Source organism: Xenopus tropicalis, chromosome 2, assembly GCF_000004195.4.
Source record: "Xenopus tropicalis strain Nigerian chromosome 2, UCB_Xtro_10.0, whole genome shotgun sequence".
Taxonomy (NCBI): Eukaryota; Metazoa; Chordata; class Amphibia; order Anura; family Pipidae; genus Xenopus; species Xenopus tropicalis.
This window is the reverse complement of record NC_030678.2, coordinates 134,609,588-134,629,571: the sequence shown is the minus strand read 5'-3', so window position 1 is coordinate 134,629,571 and position 19,984 is coordinate 134,609,588. Positions and strand designations below refer to the sequence as shown.

The 19,984-nt window shown below is 37.0% G+C and overlaps 2 protein-coding genes and 1 long non-coding RNA gene across 4 annotated transcripts in view; 2 read left to right on the top strand and 1 right to left on the bottom strand.

The window, feature by feature from the left end:
- The window catches only part of htr2a (5-hydroxytryptamine (serotonin) receptor 2A, G protein-coupled), a 26,291-nt gene extending 14,655 nt beyond the window's left edge, over positions 1-11,636 (top strand). Inside the window, exon 4 of the mRNA XM_018091674.2 lies at positions 9,903-11,636. Within this exon, the coding sequence (XP_017947163.1) occupies positions 9,903-10,702 (800 nt within the window). The 3' untranslated portion in view covers positions 10,703-11,636. The remainder of the gene's footprint in view (positions 1-9,902) is intronic.
- On the bottom strand, positions 5,103-19,984 carry LOC105946550. The gene is made up of 3 exons (XR_004221366.1): positions 19,897-19,984; positions 17,648-17,826; positions 5,103-6,222 (listed from the first exon to the last, which is right to left on the bottom strand). It is a non-coding gene; the product is annotated as an uncharacterized LOC105946550 (long non-coding RNA).
- The window catches only part of esd (esterase D), a 33,368-nt gene continuing 33,174 nt past the window's right edge, over positions 19,791-19,984 (top strand). The window contains 1 exon segment of one of the 2 annotated variants that reach the window (NM_001011247.1): positions 19,791-19,858. The gene's annotated coding sequence lies outside the window, so the exon portion shown is untranslated. 2 annotated transcript variants of the gene reach the window in all.

Sequence of the window (19,984 nt, the reverse complement as noted above, 5' to 3'; positions counted from 1 at the left end):
ATCATACCGAATTATTATTGCACTTTGCCAACCAGCACCTCCCCCCATCTTGTTATATTGAGTAATCTCTCTATCATACCGAATTATTATTGCACCTTACCAACCAGCACCTCCCCCCATCTTGTTATATGCAGTAATCTCTCTATCATACCGAATTATTATAGCACCTTGCCAACCTGCACCTCCCCCCATCTTGTTATATGCAGTAATCTCTCTATCATACCGAATTATTATTGCACCTTTCTAACCTGCACCTCCCCCCATCTTGTTATATGCAGTAATCTCTCTATCATACCGAATTATTATTGTACCTTTCCAACCTGCACCTCCCCCCATCTTGTTATATGCAGTAATCTCTCTATCATACCGAATTATTATTGCACCTTTCCAACCTGCACCTCCCCCCATCTTGTTATATGCAGTAATCTCTCTATCATACCGAATTATTATTGTTCCTTTCCAACCTGCACCTCCCCCCATCTTGTTATATGCAGTAATCTCTCTATCATACCGAATTATTATTGTTCCTTTCCAACCTGCACCTCCCCCAATCTTGTTATATGCAGTAAACTATCTATCATAAAGAATTATTATTGCACCTTTCCAAGTACTTTATTTATTATTGGTACACTAAAAGCTCAAGGTATGAACAACAGAGGTGGGGGGGGGGGGGTTTGGCTAGGAAGAATGGTTTGCGTTAGTTGAGTCCACCTCTGCTCTGTGCAGAAAGAAGAAATAGGGGTGTGCTCCAAGGAGAACTCTCTTATGTCAACAATACCTATATTTTAGACAATACTTTTTAATATCCCTTGGTCAATAAAGTAGCAATTCCAATATATATATACCCTACTATTTGCTGAATATGCACCTGCCTACATTTTAGGGTGCAAATAGCAGCTTTCACCGAGTGGCCATTTTTCCTCTGACATAAATTTCATCAAGAATGCAGGCTTGCACAGGCCGAACTGTCTTTGATAAAAAAAACATTTGCTTTGTTTGAGCACTGTAGTGATTAAGCTGAGCTCAGGAGAAGAAGCTGGAAGAAAAAAATAGGAGTAGACAGCTAGACATGAGTTTTTATGGGAACCAGCAATGACAGCTCTTCATTCGCTGCTAGAATGGAGGGTGTGTTTATTAATCTGACCTGAGAAAAACCGAGCATGCCCAGAAGCCAAAGCTAGTTCCTGAGGGAGGGGCCGAGTCTGTTACAGGAGTAGAAGGAAATCTAAGTGGATGCTGCAGCCTTACTATTAACCTCTGGACAACCAGAGCGGCAGGTATTGAAAGATTTCAAAGAGGCTGTTCTCTGATTAAATTGTGTGTGGGGTTTACATGTCCTTTATATGTGTAAACAAGTTCCAAATTATTAAACCTCCTGTGTACAAATAAATATAGGCAATATGGAATAGTTTGGGACGATTTTAGTGAGACATTTTTAAACTGTATCAGGGTTGAATATTACAAGATCTTAACCTTGAGAACCCTGGAGCAAATGTTTCTATTAAGAACTCCCTAGTGAACCAACCCTAACCCCTTCCCAACTTTGGATAAGGATTTTCTACAACTTCTTTGAGTTAGTTATCAATTAAAACACTGGTTGTGGTGAAAGTTATGGTCCAAAATAACTTTACAAGAACTAGAGGAACTAATAAACTGTTGCTATTTACAATCCCACACATATTGACCCATGGTAGGTTATGCAACAAATAGTCTTAAATTTGCTACTTGTCTAGTAACCCATAGCAACCATTAATCGGTTAGCATTTACTTGTCAGCTATGGATTACTGGATTGTGAGCAAAATTAAGACTTTTTATTACATTACCCCCATAAACCAAGAACTAGAGACAGAAACATGAAAGTGCCTAAAGGAACAAATTTCCTTTTATCTGTAATAAAACAGTACCCTGTACTTGATCCCAACTAAGACAGAATTAATCCTTACTGGAAGCAAAACAATCCTATTGGGTTTATTTAATGTTTAAATGATCTTTTAGTAGACTTAGGGGCATATTTACTAAAACTCTAGAAATTCTATTTTTTTTTTAAAAATTTCAACTTCGGCTAAACTCGTTCTCCCAAATATCTAATATTCAAAAGACTTGACTTTTTCGAATTGTCGCTGCGAAAACCGTGGCTTATTCGAATTGTCGCTGCAAGTCGAGTTATTCAGACAAAACACAGTGAAATTTCTAAAGTTTCGAGACAAAAGAAAGAACTTCAAGGAAAGGGAAGGGACCTCTGCCATTTACTTCTACATGAAGTCGGCAAGTTTAATCTGGCGAATTGTCAAATTCAAATTTAGATGCATAGTAAATATCGGAAAAGTTGCAGCCTTTTTTCTGAATCAAGTTTAAAATATAAAACAATGGTTAGTAAATGAGCCAAAAGTATGGTGGTGATCCAAAATAATGAAAGACCTCTTATCTGGAAAACCCCAGGTCCCGAACATTCAGGATAACAGGTTCCACACATCTTTACCTGCTGATTTAAAACAATTTGGCTGATAAGGGATGGAATGATTTGTAGGGTTCAAATAAAAAAAGATAACCGTTTTTTTCTGGGTTGTGATACTTTTAGCTTAAGGTTCAAATTTCCCATTTTCTAAACATACTAATGCCACTTAAAAGCTGCCTGGGGCACAGCAATCTCTTGGAGCAATTTTTCATAACATCTTTTGACCAATTTTTCTGCCAGTGGCAGCCAACACATTGCTATAACCTTTAAACAAAAACACAATAGGGATTTTGGGCTCCCTGTTGTCATCCTGAGAGCAGACTAAGTGGAAAGTAGGCACAAGAGTGAGAGGCACATCCCTCCATTTACAGAAAATAGTAGGATTACAGTGAAAGTGTTCTGGTACTTTCAATACTTTGCTTCTGTGAAATTATTTTTTCAATCCTTAACTGTATATTTTCTCCATAACTGTATGTTCTCCATTGCAAAGAACTGAAGCAACTTTTCTAAATCTAAGACCAAATGGCCCACCAGTCAGACAGCATCCTAAATGAGAATGATATCTTGAAGTTTGCCTTAATCCATGGTAAATACATATAGAAAATTACTGGTGTATATTGTACAAGCTGTTATATTTACCAACTTAATAGGTGTAAATGCAGTGTGCAAAGAGGGAATCTGTTTAAATCTATCACTGGCTCACAGCATGAGCATACACTGAAAAAAACAAAATAAATTGTTAAATCTAAAAAAACTGAAAAAAATAAGTTATTAAAAAAAATGTCAGAGTAATTAAACATTCACTACAGCTAACTGAATTTTTAATAGCAATGCTGCCACTTTAATTATTGTTATTTGATATTGCATATGATCATGTAGGGAAACATTAATAATGTTGTCTCCAAAAGCTTTGCAACATACGTAGAACATTAATTGTATCCCAACAAACAGAACAGCTTTATAACTGAACACCTACCATATGGGTTCCATAAAAACCTGACAATGTTAGGGAAAGAAAGTCTCTTATAGAACATGACGTTGCTTGGCTTTTATTGCAGAAAGAAGCCAGATGGTTTTTTTGAGTTAAATTTTCTCTTGTCTCTTAAAATTAATGAGCAGCTAAAATATGTTTTCTTTCAAACTAGTGATATGTTAAGAAAAGTTTATTTAGGTTGCAGTTATGTTATACCTATTTTTCATATAGTACAAAGCAGGGGTTCTTGTCATTTTTTGGTTCAATGCCACTTCTGTTGGTCCATTGGGGTCCCCCTTAACTAACAAAGCAGCAGATTATGAATCAGCTTACAGGAATATCTAGGACAAAAAGAATTTTCTTCCAAATTGAAGTCTAACAGACCTTTAAGTTGGGTTTTAGGGACTATCGATAAGGGCATATAGGGACTTTCCCTAAATCTCATCCAACCTGTGCTTCAGGTTGGGTCCCACCCAAGACACACAGAAGCAGATTTTAGAAATATCAAATTCCTGAAACATTCTAGGTTACTTACAGCTTATGAATAAATGTACCAACAGGCACAAAACGCATTAGGAATTTTTTCCTAATGCCCCCAAACCAGGTAGTTATTGTTGAATTCCTGACTTGGTGGCAAGTTTTGGTTGAATAAAAACTTTTACTACCAAATAAAGCCCCCTGTAAGCTGATAGTGTGCATAGAGAATGCGTAATAGCCAATCTTAGCCCTTATTTGGCACCTCCATGAATGTTTATGATGCTTGTGTTGCTCTCCAAGTCTTTTTACATTTGACTGTGGCTCACGAGTAAGAAAGGTTGGGGACCCGTGATGTACAGAGTGCAATTCTGAGACAATTTGCAATTGGTCTTCATTTTTCATTATTTAAGATTTGTGAATTATTTCACTTTTTGTACAGCAGCTCTTCAGTTTGGAATTTCAGCGGCTATTTGGTTGGTAGGGTCTAATTTAACCTAGCAAGCAAGCAGTGGTTTAAATAAGAGACAAGAATATGAATATGAGAGGGCGTAAATAAAAAGTTAAGTAATAAAACGTAACAATATCCATAAAATTGTAGTCTCACAGGCAGTTCTGGCAAGCGGTAACTGGTCATAGGTTTCTGCCAGGTTTCGGAAATTGGTGCACAGTGGTATTATACTTACGGGCTAATTTATCAACGGATAAGTTTGATTTTGTTTTTTTAATTTAAAGTTTTTTTATGCTTAAAAAACTTGAATTCCAGCTATGGTACGGAAACTCCAATGTGTGGTATTTATTAAGAGCAGTAATCCTAAAAACTTGAATGCAAAAATTCACCATGTAAAAGCCTGTGAGTTACTATAGACGTCAATGGGGGTTGTCATAGGAAAAGGCAAGCCTTATTCTCAAGCTCAAATTTTTCGAGTTTTTTAAGTTTTTAGAACTCGAAAAATTTGAAAAAGTTTTTTATTCGAACGTGTTTTCCTTACTAATAAATAACTGAGCATTTGATATGCAAGTTTATTCTATTTAGAAAAACAAACTCAAATTCACCAACCTGAAAACTGATCTGAAAAATAAATGCTTTGCTAAAATGCCATTCTTATATGTTTACAGTGGAGGAAATAATTATTTGACCCCTCACTGATTTTGTAAGTTTGTCCAATGACAAAGAAATGAAAAGTCTCAGAACAGTATCATTTCAATGGTAGGTTTATTTTAACAGTGGCAGATAGTACATCAAAAGGAAAATCGAAAAAATAACTTTAAATAAAAGATAGCAACAGATTTCCAAAGGAACTAAACATTCTATAAGAGAAACACAGAGATGCCAACAAGTGGAGATCAAATCACATACTATAAATGATTAAAATATTCTGTAGAAAGGCTGTAGAAGCAGCAGTAGCGCTACTAAAAACCAGCAGCCATGGCCTCAGGCAGCAGTGACCTCAGGCAGTGGTGGATTCTGTTTTTAATTCTGCCTCCTATTAGCAAAGATGATTAAATTGTTCATTTCAGACACTACTACAACCAATGTCTATCAGTTAAATAATTTGATTTAAAAACTGATTTACCCAGTGAGACACATGCAATGATACTATAGTTCCCAGTCAAAGAGGGTTTAAAAATACTGTACTGTTTTCATATAGATTTCTATGTATGCAGTGCAGGATCTTTATAGCCCAAGGTAACGGAGCAAAATATTAGTTGTATTATTTCCTAGCATGACTTTTTTTATTTAAAAATGCCATTTCTCCACTGCTGTGAAAATAATTTCATCTACTGCATTTCTGCCTTGTATGTGCAGTGGTAGTTATGGTATAAAATGCCTTAAATGGCTTTGTTTTATTGCATGCAGGATTCACAAGAAATCTCTGAGATCATAAAGGAACAGAACTGCTATGAATGATATAAGCTATAGGTTATGTGAACACAATCTACGCATTACCATAAATGTCAGATTTATAGCAACTGGCTTATAACCACAAACTCTAGTATCCTCATGCAAACCAACAGGCAAGGAATGGGTTTAGTTCGATATTGTACGCTAGAAGGGCATACAGTAAGATGCAATAACAGTCAAGCAGTCAACTTTACCACACAACCTTACAGGCAGCTTAAGCAGATGCCCTTTCTCCTGTTGGCTCTTCATTATTTTGTCCAAACAAAAATGTCTGAATGTGCAGTTACGGTCCCTGCATCTCACCCACAGTCAGTGGCACGTAAAACTACTTTCCTTATATTTTCCTATTAGTAGCACTTGGCGCTGCTGTGTCCATCCTGCCTTCCGTTCCATATAGACAAACAGGACTCAAACTGAAAAAAAAACATAGTCATGTTAAGTTGTGCCAAAAAACTCTATTGCACTAACATTGTACTGTACTTTTCATTTTAAAATCTGCAAAATCTTGAATATTTTTTGAAAACTCAAATTATAAAATAGCTTGAATACTACAGAAGCTTCACAGATTTTAGCTATTTTTTTCATTTGAGGTTTCAAGTTTTTTCTTTCAATAAATATTGAAAATTTAAGTTCAGAAAACTCAAAACTGAAAATAATTGCATTATTTGCTGTGAAAACCTTGAATCATGGGAAAAATAGCATTTCAAATTGATTGATCCCATCCAGGGCACTTTCTGCACAAAGTTAGCATGTTATCCCCATGTCTGTGTGTGTTTCCTCCAGATGTTCAGGTGTCCTGAAACCTTCCAAAACATGAAAATGATCCCAGTGAGTCCAGTGTGTGCATGTGTTAGATTTAGATTGTAGGCAACATTGGGGTGGGAATTATGAACTCTGTAAAGCACATTCAGTGTTCATGACATTTCTGTTTTAATCATATACATAGGAGTCTATAAGTGGGCTCCATCCATCCTTTAGACTGTTTGAATGGTTGTAATGCTGACCCATTATCCTCTATTTTAAACAGATTTCAATAATATAATCTAACTAGGAATACATAAAAAGATCCAGCAAAGAACTCAAGCAAGATAAAAGTTTTTATTTTGTACCAAATATACCTGATTTCTATAATTATGTGTTCTTTTTTTAACAAATGCCCCCTTTTCCAGCCTTTTCCTACTCATTTCTCACAAGAAAAGAAATCTTCATAATCCGCTGAGCCTTTTGAACAACCATGTGAAATAAACAGGACATTGAGTCTGAATGTGTTTGCTTTAACTTTAACTTAGCCAATGTGAATGTAATAATAGATAAATAAAACAGGAGACTGCACTACAAACAATCAGGCAACTACCTAAATAACCAAACGTGGGTAAAAAAAGGCAGGAAGTGTCTACCAAAGTTAGGGCCATTTGGCCACTTTAAACATACAGTGTAGTTTGAACTGATATTGCTAGCTCCAGGTGAAGGTAAACTAGAGTCTTTAAATTGATATAGGCATACATTCTGTGTTTTGTATACTGAACTTATACTTATTGTACCAGTCTAGAGGTGCAGCACAACTAAATCAATAATCCAGTCCTTAAAAGTTGTCCACAGTAGCACCCAATCTTGGAATCTTAATCTTAAGAACATGCTTTAAATGTCAGTGGCACTGCACATGCTCAGTGTGCTTTGGGCTGCTTCCAGATTGTTGCAGGTACCAGGTAACAGTAACACCTTTGCCCATCCCTCACCGCAGCTACAGTGAATGTTTCAAAAGTTGTCCCTCACCTTCATTTAGCATGTTTGGCCCCACTGTGATTAAAGGGGCACTATGATCATTTATTAACTCACCTTTGATCCCTAGTGCAAGCCCTACCTTTTGGGCTTATACTCCATTCGGTAAAACACAGTTTAAAAGGCAATGAAAGGTAGAATCACTGGGCCGCCATTAGCAACCCCCAGTGAATCCAGTTGCTAAGATCTTTCCCTGGGTTTGCTGCAGGCACAATAGTGCGCTGCTCCGCCCTAGCTCTGACTGACACTCAAAAATAGAGCAGTAGAGTAAAATCAGAAAATCTTAGCCTAATTTACATGCACAAGTCTGGGGCAGCTGGAAATAAGGTAAGATGGAGCACAGCTCACTGTTATTTACTTCCTCAGGCTGGTATAGCTGATTTCTAAAGGTAACACTACCCAGGAGAAAATCCTTAATGGATTGAATTCACTGCCTGGTGAACACTTCTAAGAATTTTGTGGAGGAAAAAAACATACCAATTTTGAATTTTTACAATGTGGCCAACTAGGAGCAATTTAATTAAAGTCACAAAGTTTATACAGTCTTTACTACAAGTCTAATTATCCATAGCAACCAATCAACAAATAGCAATTACAGATAACGTTTTGAACACAAGCATCTAATTGGGGTTTACAGGCTATTTTTACAATTGTGGCGGAATAAAACAATGCGTAAAACAGACATAAGGAGGACATAAGTGGAACAAATTTCTGCCAGACATTTGCATAAGCCAATGAAAGCCCTCTTTTGTTTACATTACATTTTGCCCATTTTTCCCTAGTGTCTTTGTAGTTTCTTAAACTTCTGTAGATAAAGCAATATAAAAGCTCCCTGGCATTAATAAAAACACATTTTTAGACAAAAACAAATTTCAGTGCAGAATAACAAGTTACATGCTGCTGTAATTATAGCAGGAAAGGAAATTCAAAATTACCATAAGAGAAAATGACCAGGGCAGTGTCAAGTTGTAGTTTTCCTACACAGCAACCCTCTCTTAAAGGACATGTAAAGTCTGTTTCACTGGGGGTGCCAAAAGATTGTGCACCCCCCACTGAAATAGATCTCTAAGTTCTTTCCCCAGGTCGGTGCTCCTGTTAAGAGAAAACTGCACTGGCCTGTTAAAAAAACAGTATCAGCACTGCACTGGCATTTAACTTGCCTTCCAACCAGTGTCTCAGGTGTCCCATGTGTCAATCCCTGTTCACACCTGCACAGTAGTCTAAACCCGCGTATCTACTCTGTGCATGTGCAGAATGCCGAAGGGATGCAGATCTCACTGCAGGTAGCTTTTCCATGGGATAATGCAGTTTTATCCTAGAAGGAGCACCGGCCCAAGGCAAAGCTTAGTAATCTTTTCACTGGGGGGGTGGGTGCCTAATATTTTGGCACCCCCCCAGTGAAATAGACTTTACACGTCCTTTAAGCAGTATCATCCCATTACCCAAGAAAAACAAACCACCAGTTTGGGATGTAAAGGACCACATCATTACTACCAAGATATACTAATATTGTATATTTTGTATAAGACCCCACTCAGGTGGGCAAGTAAGAGCAAGCAACCATATAAAGTGTGCCCATCTCCCTGGATTTTGTGTATGGGGAGACCACTGAACACTATAAACACCCTTGTGCTTTTTTCCTAGAGAATATACTGTACATCAAATCCCTGGCAAGAATTCCTACCACTAAGATGTCACATTATGGACACAAAACTCCACTCCCTTTAAGCTACCTAATTCATAGCTTCTACTGCCATGCTGCACTACAAGGATAGTTCTTCTTATCCTGTAAACTTAATGGAGAGCAAAACAATCCCTCCAACCCCAGGCTCCCTCTGATGGCCTCCCTCCCTGCACCACACATTAGTATCAGAAGCAGACCTGCTTAAAAAAATGCATAGTGGTTTAGCAGGGTTGGTAGAAACCATTTTGTGCCACTTTGGGACCTCTTATGCAATTGTTGACACAGATCACACTTAATGCCAGGTTGGGATTGGCCTTAACTGCACATGATCTCATGTGATAAGAATGGACAGAAGACAACCTGAAATGGTGCACAATGGCCTCTGAAAACCTTGCTGAGCAATTCAGGAGGGGAGGGAGGCTGTTGGAGGGGCCTGGGTTTGGAGGGAGAGATTGCGCTCATTTAAAAAGCATGATTATTTACCCTTATTATTATGTGCAATGTCAAAAGTTGCAAGCCTGCCCCTAACAATCATATGCTTTTAGTTTGTTCTTCCTTACCATGTAAAATTATTGCAAGAATTTTCAAACAACAGATCTGCATTTACTTATTTTATTTTGTCTTTCCTAGGTATTTCCATGCCGGTGCCTGTGTTTGGCTTACAAGATGACAGTAAAGTGTTTGATCAAGAAAACTGTTCCTTGTCAGATGAAAATTTCATTATCATTGGATCCTTTGTGGCATTTTTTATACCTTTAATCATCATGGTGATCACATACTTTTTAACAATAAAATCACTCCAGAAAGAAGCTACTCTGTGTATTAACAATCTTGGAGCTAAAAGCAAACTGGCTTTGTTTAGCTTCCTTCCTCAAAGCTCAATCTCCTCAGAAAAATTATTCCAGCGTTCCTTGCAAAAGGAACTTGCTCCTTATGGGAGAAAAACTATGCAGTCTATTAGTAATGAACAAAAAGCTTCTAAAGTCCTTGGAATTGTCTTTTTCCTTTTTGTCATTATGTGGTGTCCATTTTTCATCACTAACGTGATGGCCGTGTTTTGCAAGGAATCTTGCAATGAACATGTCATTGGTGAACTGCTGAAGGTTTTCGTTTGGATTGGCTACCTGTCTTCAGCAGTTAATCCACTGGTTTATACACTCTTCAACCAAACTTACCGCTCTGCATTTTCACGGTACATTCAGTGTCGCTACAGGGAAGAAAAGAAGCCTTTACAGTTGATCTTAGTGAACACCATCCCGGCATTGGCATACAACTCAAGTCAGCTCCAGCTTGCACAAATGAAAAGCTTAAAGAAAGAAGGCAAAATGAAGACTAATGACTATTCTTTGGTGACTATTGGATTACAACCTTTAGATAGAGCATCTAAGACTGGTGTGGCACCACTAAATGAAAATGTTAGCTGTTTGTGACTGTGGCACATGTAAAAAAAACAACAATTATGTTACATACACTGAAAGAGCAATGGTCAGGGAGTGTAAGAAAAACTGTTTTAAAAAAGAAGTTTGCGTAATAAGAGACATCTAATATATAAGCATACTCATTTGTTTTTTACGGAAAACAGGGTACAGATTGATGTAAATATAGAAAACAGCACTATCCTCAGTGATATATTTATTTTAAAACAGACTGCAAACAAGCCAGTCATGCTGATGTTATGGTTAAGGCATTTAGCTGTCTTACTACAAAACACTCACTGTTTTACTCTCAACAAGCACTTTAAAAGGAACGCATAAACACGATTGGTGCTGGAAGGAAGAAATCCATGCCCATGCTGAGATGAGAACATTTCTGAAGCAATGGGAGGTGTTTCTGGGCCCGGCAGTGCAGGACCGCTGTCTTAGAAAAATGTAGATTAGAGGCAACTAGAGTACCTCAATAATCCACATTTAGGTATGCCACTTCTAAGGGACATTATAATTATCAGGAATTTTAAAAACATTTAACAAAAAAGGTACCCAGAACTTAAAGGTAATAAAATGTTATTGCTTTGTAAAAGAAAACTCAGTTTGACAGTATAAAATGGGTCTGAGTTAAAGGGGAACTCTGCTTCTGAACCAAAATATGTTAAGGAGCTCCACACAATACAGCATACTAGTATAGTTTTCATTGTAATCTGTTTCTTCAAAAATGATTAATAAATACCATTCTTATTAGCTGAAATCCAGCTGCAAAACAGTTCTTCCCTTTCTGCATCATTTAAAATCCTGGCAGGGGAGAAGGGACTTAAACACTGATGTTTGCCCTGTGATTTCACGTGTGCATGGAAATGTGGAATTTGGAGGATGCAGGCTGAGGACAGTCGACTACTGTTAAATAGTCTCAAAGTAGTCAGCCAGGCTTAGGTAAATCATTATTACATTAAAAATCATGAAAGTTGCTTAAAATTATGTTTACTTTTTAAAAAGCTAAAGTTGTGTTTGGCTGGAGTTCCCCTTTAATGAACCCTTTTAGTAATTTGCCTTTTTACATATTTTAGCAGAATACATTTTAAAAATGTGGGTCTAGGCAGTATATAACAATGTGGAAATCATAGTATTTATTTTATTCTGAACACTGAGAACATAAGAATATGCATGATATTTTGGGGAGAAGGCACCTGGAGATGAGTTGCATTGTTCCCTCCGATATCAGGCGCAGTCTAATTTCATCAATATGCAATCTGTTTAATAATAGTGAAAATGGTATAAAGTAGGGTAAAATGATTCTCAGAGAAACCACAAGCCCTAAAGATGTAAATATCATGTGGACCCACCAATAGAAATGTTGAGGCCCCAAACCTACAGCCAAGGGAAGTGGATCAAACCATATTTGTAAGGATATGAGCAAGCATTCAAAAAAATCCAACATTGGTGGTTAGGTAAAAATAAAAGGTTTTTCTTTATTGAGGTTCACATGTCCATAAAAAAGCCTAAGGTTTAGTTATAAGGCTCGCCAGGAGACCAGTGCGCTTCCGTGCCTGTTGGCGCCCTGGTCCCCAGTCATCCTTGTGCATGCGTGGCTGACCCACCAATTCTGTTCCCCTGTGGAAGCATGTGGTATGATATTTGACATGACATTTTGGTGGCAATTAGTATTTGAAAGCCCTCTTGCTCTGCCAAACAGTGCCCAAGCTGGCTTGCTGGCTTCCTGATTTTGTTGTTGCCAACTCTTGTCTGCTCCTGACTATGATTCTTGCCACCTGCCTTGATGATTTTGCCTGTACCAGACTACTATGCTGCCTGATCCCTGCTTTTACTTTGTAACTGAGCCATTTCTCTGGAGTGTTCAGGTTCCCTTTAGGTATCTGCAGCAGAAAGTTCCGGAGCCCCAAAAGGGCACTGGTGAAAACCGGTACCTGCCCCCCTGTTAACCAAAGAGTAGGTTCTTCCAGCTACCTCAGGGTCCCTATCTAACGAGCCATTACATTAGGCTTGTTTATAGATTTGTGAATAGATAGATATGTAAATCGCGATAGATGTGTGAAGCTCAAAGATAAACTTTTTATTTTTACTTAACTGTCAACCTTGGATTTTTCGAGTGCTTGCCCATATCTTTGTGAATATAGTTTGAAAATTATTCTCCCCTCCCCCTCTTTACTCATTTTACAGCAAGTGTGCCTATTGTCTTTTTCAATTAGAATTTTTCTTCTTCAAATGATTTGTTTGATGATTTCTGTAGAAGAAATTTTGAATTCACATTTACTGTTGTCCAGAGACCAGTGAAAGTGAAATCTGGAGCGTACTTTATGACCTCAAAAATGTCACCAGCTCAGACCTGCCACAATTTTTCATTTTATCACCTTGGGCAAATATGCTATTTTTTGGATATTTTCCAAAAATTGTTTTACAATTATCTACATGGGAAAACCATTGCAAAAGAAAAAATAGACTAACCCTGGCAAATTCAAGTGAACAAAATGGGGTTGTGTTGCATGTTAGTAAGCTGGCTTCTATGGGATTCCACATTATTCTATATTTCCTAAACCCATGCTATATTTTTTTAATTAAAGTACAGAGAATCAAGTGTTCTCCAACACAGGTGTCTATTGATGAGATTTAAAAGATTGCTCTGATGAGCAAGACTATGATAGTTTATAGGAATAGAAATATGCAGATAACGAAAGCTCATTGGGCAGAATAATTTACTGAAAATAAAACTGGATGTCAACTTGTTTATATTTTCCCATTAAGGCATGTGAATTCTTAACACCTGGAATTAAATATTTGGTGTAACCATAGAATACGCCTCTTGCAACTTTATAGTAAAGGAAAGTGGAAGGTTGTGCAGTTTTGCAACATCTGATCAGTTGTATAAAAGGTTAATTGTGATATTACAACTACATTTTTTCAAAATGCCATTGGATTGTTGAGTTGAAGTTAAGATTTAAACCTAAACATTGAATGTACAAGTGTCAGTGGTACCTATAACCCACATATAACATGTGTTTCTCATTTTCCAAACGTTCAGATGGTTTATGCATGGAGGGAAAGCGCATTGTATATTTTTGAGCAATATTATAAATGAAATCAATGCAGTTATTTTTATTAATGTTTCATATGTGCTGTAATGGGGTCATTTTGACATAAAAAAGACATAATTAAACTTGAACATATGTGATATTTTTAACATTTGATCCTTTTTTTAATAATAATAATTATATTGTTACCTCTTAGGGGTTCTGTATATGATATTTTGTAAAGAAGGCAACGAAATATAATTTATATCACTGCATTTCAAACCATAGTTTGCCTTGTAAAGAATTCAAGTATGTCATGGGACAAGCAGAAAAGTACAACAAAGACACAAAGGGGCCCATTTATCAATGTACGTTTGTGTCCGAATAGTAAAAATGTGTAATTTTTCAAAGTTTTAGAACTGTGCGTATTTTCTGCGATTTGTGCGACAAAATCGTATTATAGCAACGAGTACAAAAGTTTCAGAATTCATTCAAGCTTCGGTATTGCGACTTTCCTTGGGCCAGGTTGGAGCTGCAGAGTGCCATTGAGTCCTATGGGAGGCTTCCAAAATCAAAGTCAATGTTTTTTGCGCCTTTTACGATTGTTCAGATATGAAAATTTCAGAACTTTTAGCGCACATCAGAAAATATCGGATTTAATCCGATCGTACTTTTAGAAGTCCGAAATTCGGACTTTGATAAATGGGCCCCAAAGTGTGCCATTCTAATTTTAAAGCAAAATCTTATTTGGGTTCACTAGTTTAAATATCAAACTGCATCAATCTTTTTCTTAACAGGGTCCAGGGGCAATAAGCCCAGTATAAGCGATCCCATTCACCAAAATACTAATATCTTCTTGTAACAAAAACTGAGACAAAAACTTCTTCCTCTGGAGCAAGTAAGAGAAAAATTAAAAATGAAAAAATGTTGTGAAAGAACTGAAGCGAATACAGCTCTGTTATAGTTCATTGTCTAATATAACTGGGAGAGTTAAAAAAATTGTAAAACAGCATTTATTGTGTTTTCTTGCTGTAAAAATCTATTTTTTCATGAAAAAAACATTTTTGCCTTCAATTAAATTTCAAAACCATGAAAAACACTAATAGAAAATGTCAATAAAAGCTGTAAAGATCATGTAGAAGTCAATGGGAGTTGTCGTAGGCAATCGTAATTGTGACAAGCTTTATTTAAGTCATGGTTTTAGAGGTTTTCAAGTTTCTTTTTCATTTGTAAGTCCACCAAGATTCATAGGAAAATAGAGAAAACATGAAAAAATTGTGGTTTTCGTGTTATTTTCATTTTCTTTCCTCATTTTAATCCAGTCATGCTTCATGACATTAACAAATGACAAATGACTAGACATGTGCGGTTTTACTGGAAATGAGTTTATTTCTGGTTTCAAAAACCTCACTCAAATGTTTGCTTATTTTTTAAAAAATCTGAATATTAAAAACTGTGAAAATAAAAAAAACAGTTAAAAAAAACTTGAATACGTCAAATCAAATGTGTATTTTATCATTTAAAAAAAATCAAAAGGCTTAAATTGAATAGTTTACATTTTGCCTAGGACAGCTCCCATTGACATCTATATAACCACACAAGTTTCAGATACAGAAGATATATATTGAAATTTTTCAGATTTTTTCACTTAATATTGAAAGTTGTGTTTTTAAAACAGTAAATTCAAATTCATGATTTTTAGTGCAAAAAATTGGAATCTTAGTTTTTCCTACTATGTGGCTTTCTTTACCCTAATCAAATTTTCAGCGCAATAAGGGTAATATGGGTTCCAGTTTTTTCTCAAAAAGAGAAAAAAAAATTCTGCCAATTTTTGCATAGCAAGATTTGTCAATTTGCTGTTTTTTACTTCTTGAACTTCTTGAGTCTGAATGCTTTATAAGAAAAAAGCATGGACACTTATTGGCAAATATGAAAAAACATTCAGTGTTAGTAAATACACCCTAAATTGTTAAAATTAAAATATTTATGCCAATGACTCTGGCAGGTAAAAGCAAAAAAGCAGCAAGTAGCTTTCTATAATCTATAATAATAAATGTTTCTGCATGAGTCAATTGATGATTGTACTGTAAACGTGTTGATGGAAGAATCCTAAGATGAACACCTGACAAATGCTCCAGTCATTTGTAGTGACAAGGCACAGCAAGTGGCAAAAGCTGGGAGTAGGAAGGCTTTGTGGGCTCACTTCCAAGTTTATTTATTGCAGAGACATAAATAAGAATTGTTTTGAAATGATGTGTTTTGCAGTGATGTCCTTGCTTGACAGAGATGCGTGTCCAAATTGAAATGGAAAGTTATGGATGTTTTAGTAAATGTACAGTGGCAGGTCAGTTACATGGCACACCCTATGTCTGTCCTTTCTGTGTTTGAAAGCTACAGTTTCTGCCTATTAACCTTCAGTTTTATGCTGCAATATTAAGGTTTCCATTAGTGATAGGCAAATCTGTCCTGTTTTGCTGAAAAATTAGCAAATTTTTATGCACAACTTTTTTTTTTTTCTAACAACCAAATTAATTAAAATTGATGGGATTTTTTTCTCACTCCAAATGCATTAAAGTCATTTTTTTTTTTTGTGGCGACATATTTGTCTAGCCCAAAGCACTGATTTAATAAAATAATGTTTGGTTAACCTATTGAGTAGCTGAAATTAAGAGAAAATCCTCAATAGTCTAGGTATAATCAATGTTTCTGACAAGACACGTTTTTTGCGCCTTTGACATGTTCTGTCAAACTGTAATAAAAAGAATAATGCTCTTATTATGATTTACCAGTCAGCTCTGTTTTAATCAAACTTATTCAGTTATTCCCCTAAGTCTGACCACCAGCTAAAATCACTGCATATCTCTCTTTCTCTAAATATATATATATATATATATCAAGAGAGATAGAAGCACACAATATTAATGCATCTGGTACACTGACCCCTGGTTCCCATGGCGTCCAGCCAGTAAGGATAATGTTGTTTGGAAAATAATCCCATGACACGTCATGCAATGTATGTTTAAAAAAGGCCAATTTCATTGTGAAAATTAGTTTTAAGAGTGACATTAGTCTTGTTCGCATATTGTGTGCTTTGGTTATTGCCGGTCCTTGAATTTAAAATCAAAAGCAGGCTAAAACCCATTATCAGTGCAACAGTTGAGTTGAAACCATTATTTATGTGAACCTTAGCTAAATGAAGGAGAAAAAAACAATCATGATAGAATGTTAATAGTTGTATGGATTTCTGGATGCATGTGCAGAAATAATCATAGTAGTTACATCTGCAGGGATGAACGTAGATTTTTTTTTTTTAATTACAAAGAATGACTTATAGGGGACACATACACACCCTAACCACTTAAAGGACCATGAACCCACACCTTAGGTATGGATAGTTTCTACCGAACTGCAAAAAACACATTTTAAAATAGATGATCAATAAAATAGATAATCAATGTTATCTTCCACCTAGGTGCCATACTTTTCTGCCTATATCAACAATGACATCAGAATGTTTCCTAATGTACACATGGAATTCACTTCCATAGCTAAAATCCAGTATGAAAATAAGATTAAGAAGCATTATCTCCATAGTAATGCCTCTCCTATACATATTATTCTGACATAGACAGGATTGATGAGAGAGTCAAGGTGCAAGGAACTTGTACTTAATGCCTAAGGGCTCCCTTGTGCCTGTCAGAGATCAGCATAGTGATGCAGCACCAAAATGAACTGGGGCTCCTTTGTGCCCATAGTGCCCCTGCTCATAGCATATGAGCCCTTTGTTGTCTGCTCCACTTCTTAAAGGAGAATGCAAGTCAAAATTTAAAAAGCATACTGCCCAATAGTCCTCCTATTGTTTAGTAAAAACACCACACTTTTGGCTCACCTAATCAAATATTTACTCAGTCACACTTACTTCACATTTTCTAGAACAGGCAGCCATCTCTAAAAAGGTATTCTCCCTTCCTTTCCCTCCTTGCTTCATACTGCACATGTGATCCGCTTCTGATTGGCTGGTGGGCATGTGTAGCTCAGAACAGGAGACAGGATCAAGTTACACACATGCTCAGAGAATAGGAAGGCTGCCGCTGGCACCTACAGGAAGGACAGAGATATTTCAGTGATGTCACTGTAGTCTTCACACTGCTGTAGGCTGCCAGCACCATATCTCAGAGAAGCAAGCAGGGATCTGGGAATTTAGATATGCAGTAAGTACTTAAAAAGAATGCCTTTAGACTTACTTTTAATTTATATTAACCTTTCATTGTCCTTTAAGCTACTTTCAAAGGAATTTCAAAATGGGGAGATGCTGTTCAATTTGAGGTGCACTGCCAAATATTACAACTTACAATATATTGTTGCAAAGTACTAAATAGTATAGAAAACTGTGATGTATAAAATAAATTACGAAATTACGGAAAATACAAAGTAAAGAATGCAAGGTGAGCTGCACAATGTCAGTGTAGTTGTACCTTGCTGTAGCCAAACACAGGAGGAGTTGCTTTAGCAGAATGGCAATGGAACAAAGAGAATACTTTTGGAATACAACTGTGAGTTTTAAATAAGAAATGGAATCCTGGTCTAGTTTCTAGAAATGACCTCAATTTGAAGGCAATTCCTCCATGAATATTCATGCCATACTTATAGCTTATTCAATTGGGCTGCTTAAAAGGGGATGGTTTCCCTGCTTCGACTCTAAAGCTGGCCATATTTTAAAAGATGCACTCGTTGGCAACATTTCTAAATGAGCGGATCATTTCCCTTATGCGCCCACCTTAAGATATTGGACTGACATAATGACGGGTATACACACCGCCAAAGCATGGACCGTAACAACGAGCCGATACAGTCATTGCTCCGATATCTGGCTAATATTCTCCCAAATATATATTGGTCGGGTAGGTCCTTCGGAGTGCCCCATACACAGGCAGATAAGATGCCAACTCAAACTGATGGAGCCAAATCCAATGCTAAATTGTGCCCTTGTATGGTAACTTTAAGTTAAAGTTTATCCTATCATGTGGGAAACAGTTCTAGATAATACAGTTAAAAGACTGCACCAACTGCATTTCATTTAAACCCAATCAATGCATCCCAGCAATTATTAGGTGTCCCTGATTTTTCCGACATTCTTTTAAGTGCAAGTTTTTTCTCTTTGATCACTGCTCTGAGCATCAGTTAAGCAAGGAGGCTCTGTTTATCTTTCCACCTTGTAATGCTTTTGCTTGTCTTCAAACCTAATTTAAGATTTCCACAACCTACTGACTATGCAGCCTAGGGGAGAAGGAGAGTCAGTTATATGCAGGCATAATTTACATTTGGTGCCAATAATGGCAGAAAATACTTGCAGGCAAAACTTCACACCTCCCAAATGTCAGTCACCCAGGTTCAGATTCTGATGTTAATGCACTTTATGTATTGTCCAGCAGCAGCAAATGTCAGATACACAACATTCCACTGAATGAGGCATACATGTCTGGGCCCCAGCAGGAGCCAGGATGAAGGGACTAAGCTTGTTGGCATGCTGGTTTAGCTAACCATGTAAAAGCCAGCTATTTAATAGGGAAAGAGGCAAAACACTTACACAGTCACACTTTCCGTTGGCAATGCAACTAACTGCTTGGCTATTTCAGGAATAATAATGGCCTGCACAAACACACCATTTGACAGCAATAAGCGCTGCTGGGGCATGTTGTGGCTAGCTAAACAATGAACTGTTTCAGAAAATCTAAATTAAAAATACCGTAATTCCTATTTTCAGTATTCTATTTTTAAAAAGACATTTTTGAGAAAAAGAGGCTTGGAACCTCTCATTAACTCCTGCAGAGATTTGAACTTCTCTGTGGGGCCAGCGGCTTTGTAACCTACTCTGGGCACATTTGCTTGGTGGAACTTTCCCCTAAAACACCTGACCCGATTAATGACAAAGAAGCAAGCTGCTGGCTTTTAAGTTGCGGAAATAGTACAACCCAGACTAAGCAAATTCGCCTAAAACAGAGAAATCTTAAATTGCGCCCATTCATCCTCCAGCCTGAAGGGGTCAGTGCAGAGCAGACTCGGCTCCAGGCTGACTCGGGAGCACAGAGGACTGGGCAGTTGTGGGAAAGTGTGTAGCTGCAGCAGCCAGGTATGTAATGTCACTGACAGGAAAAGGAAAATAAGAACCTTTGGGGCGAAAGTTGGCAAGAAATCAAACTCTGGTGCTAATACGGCAAAGTCAGGAGAACGCCACCTCTCCTGTAAGAGACCTTAA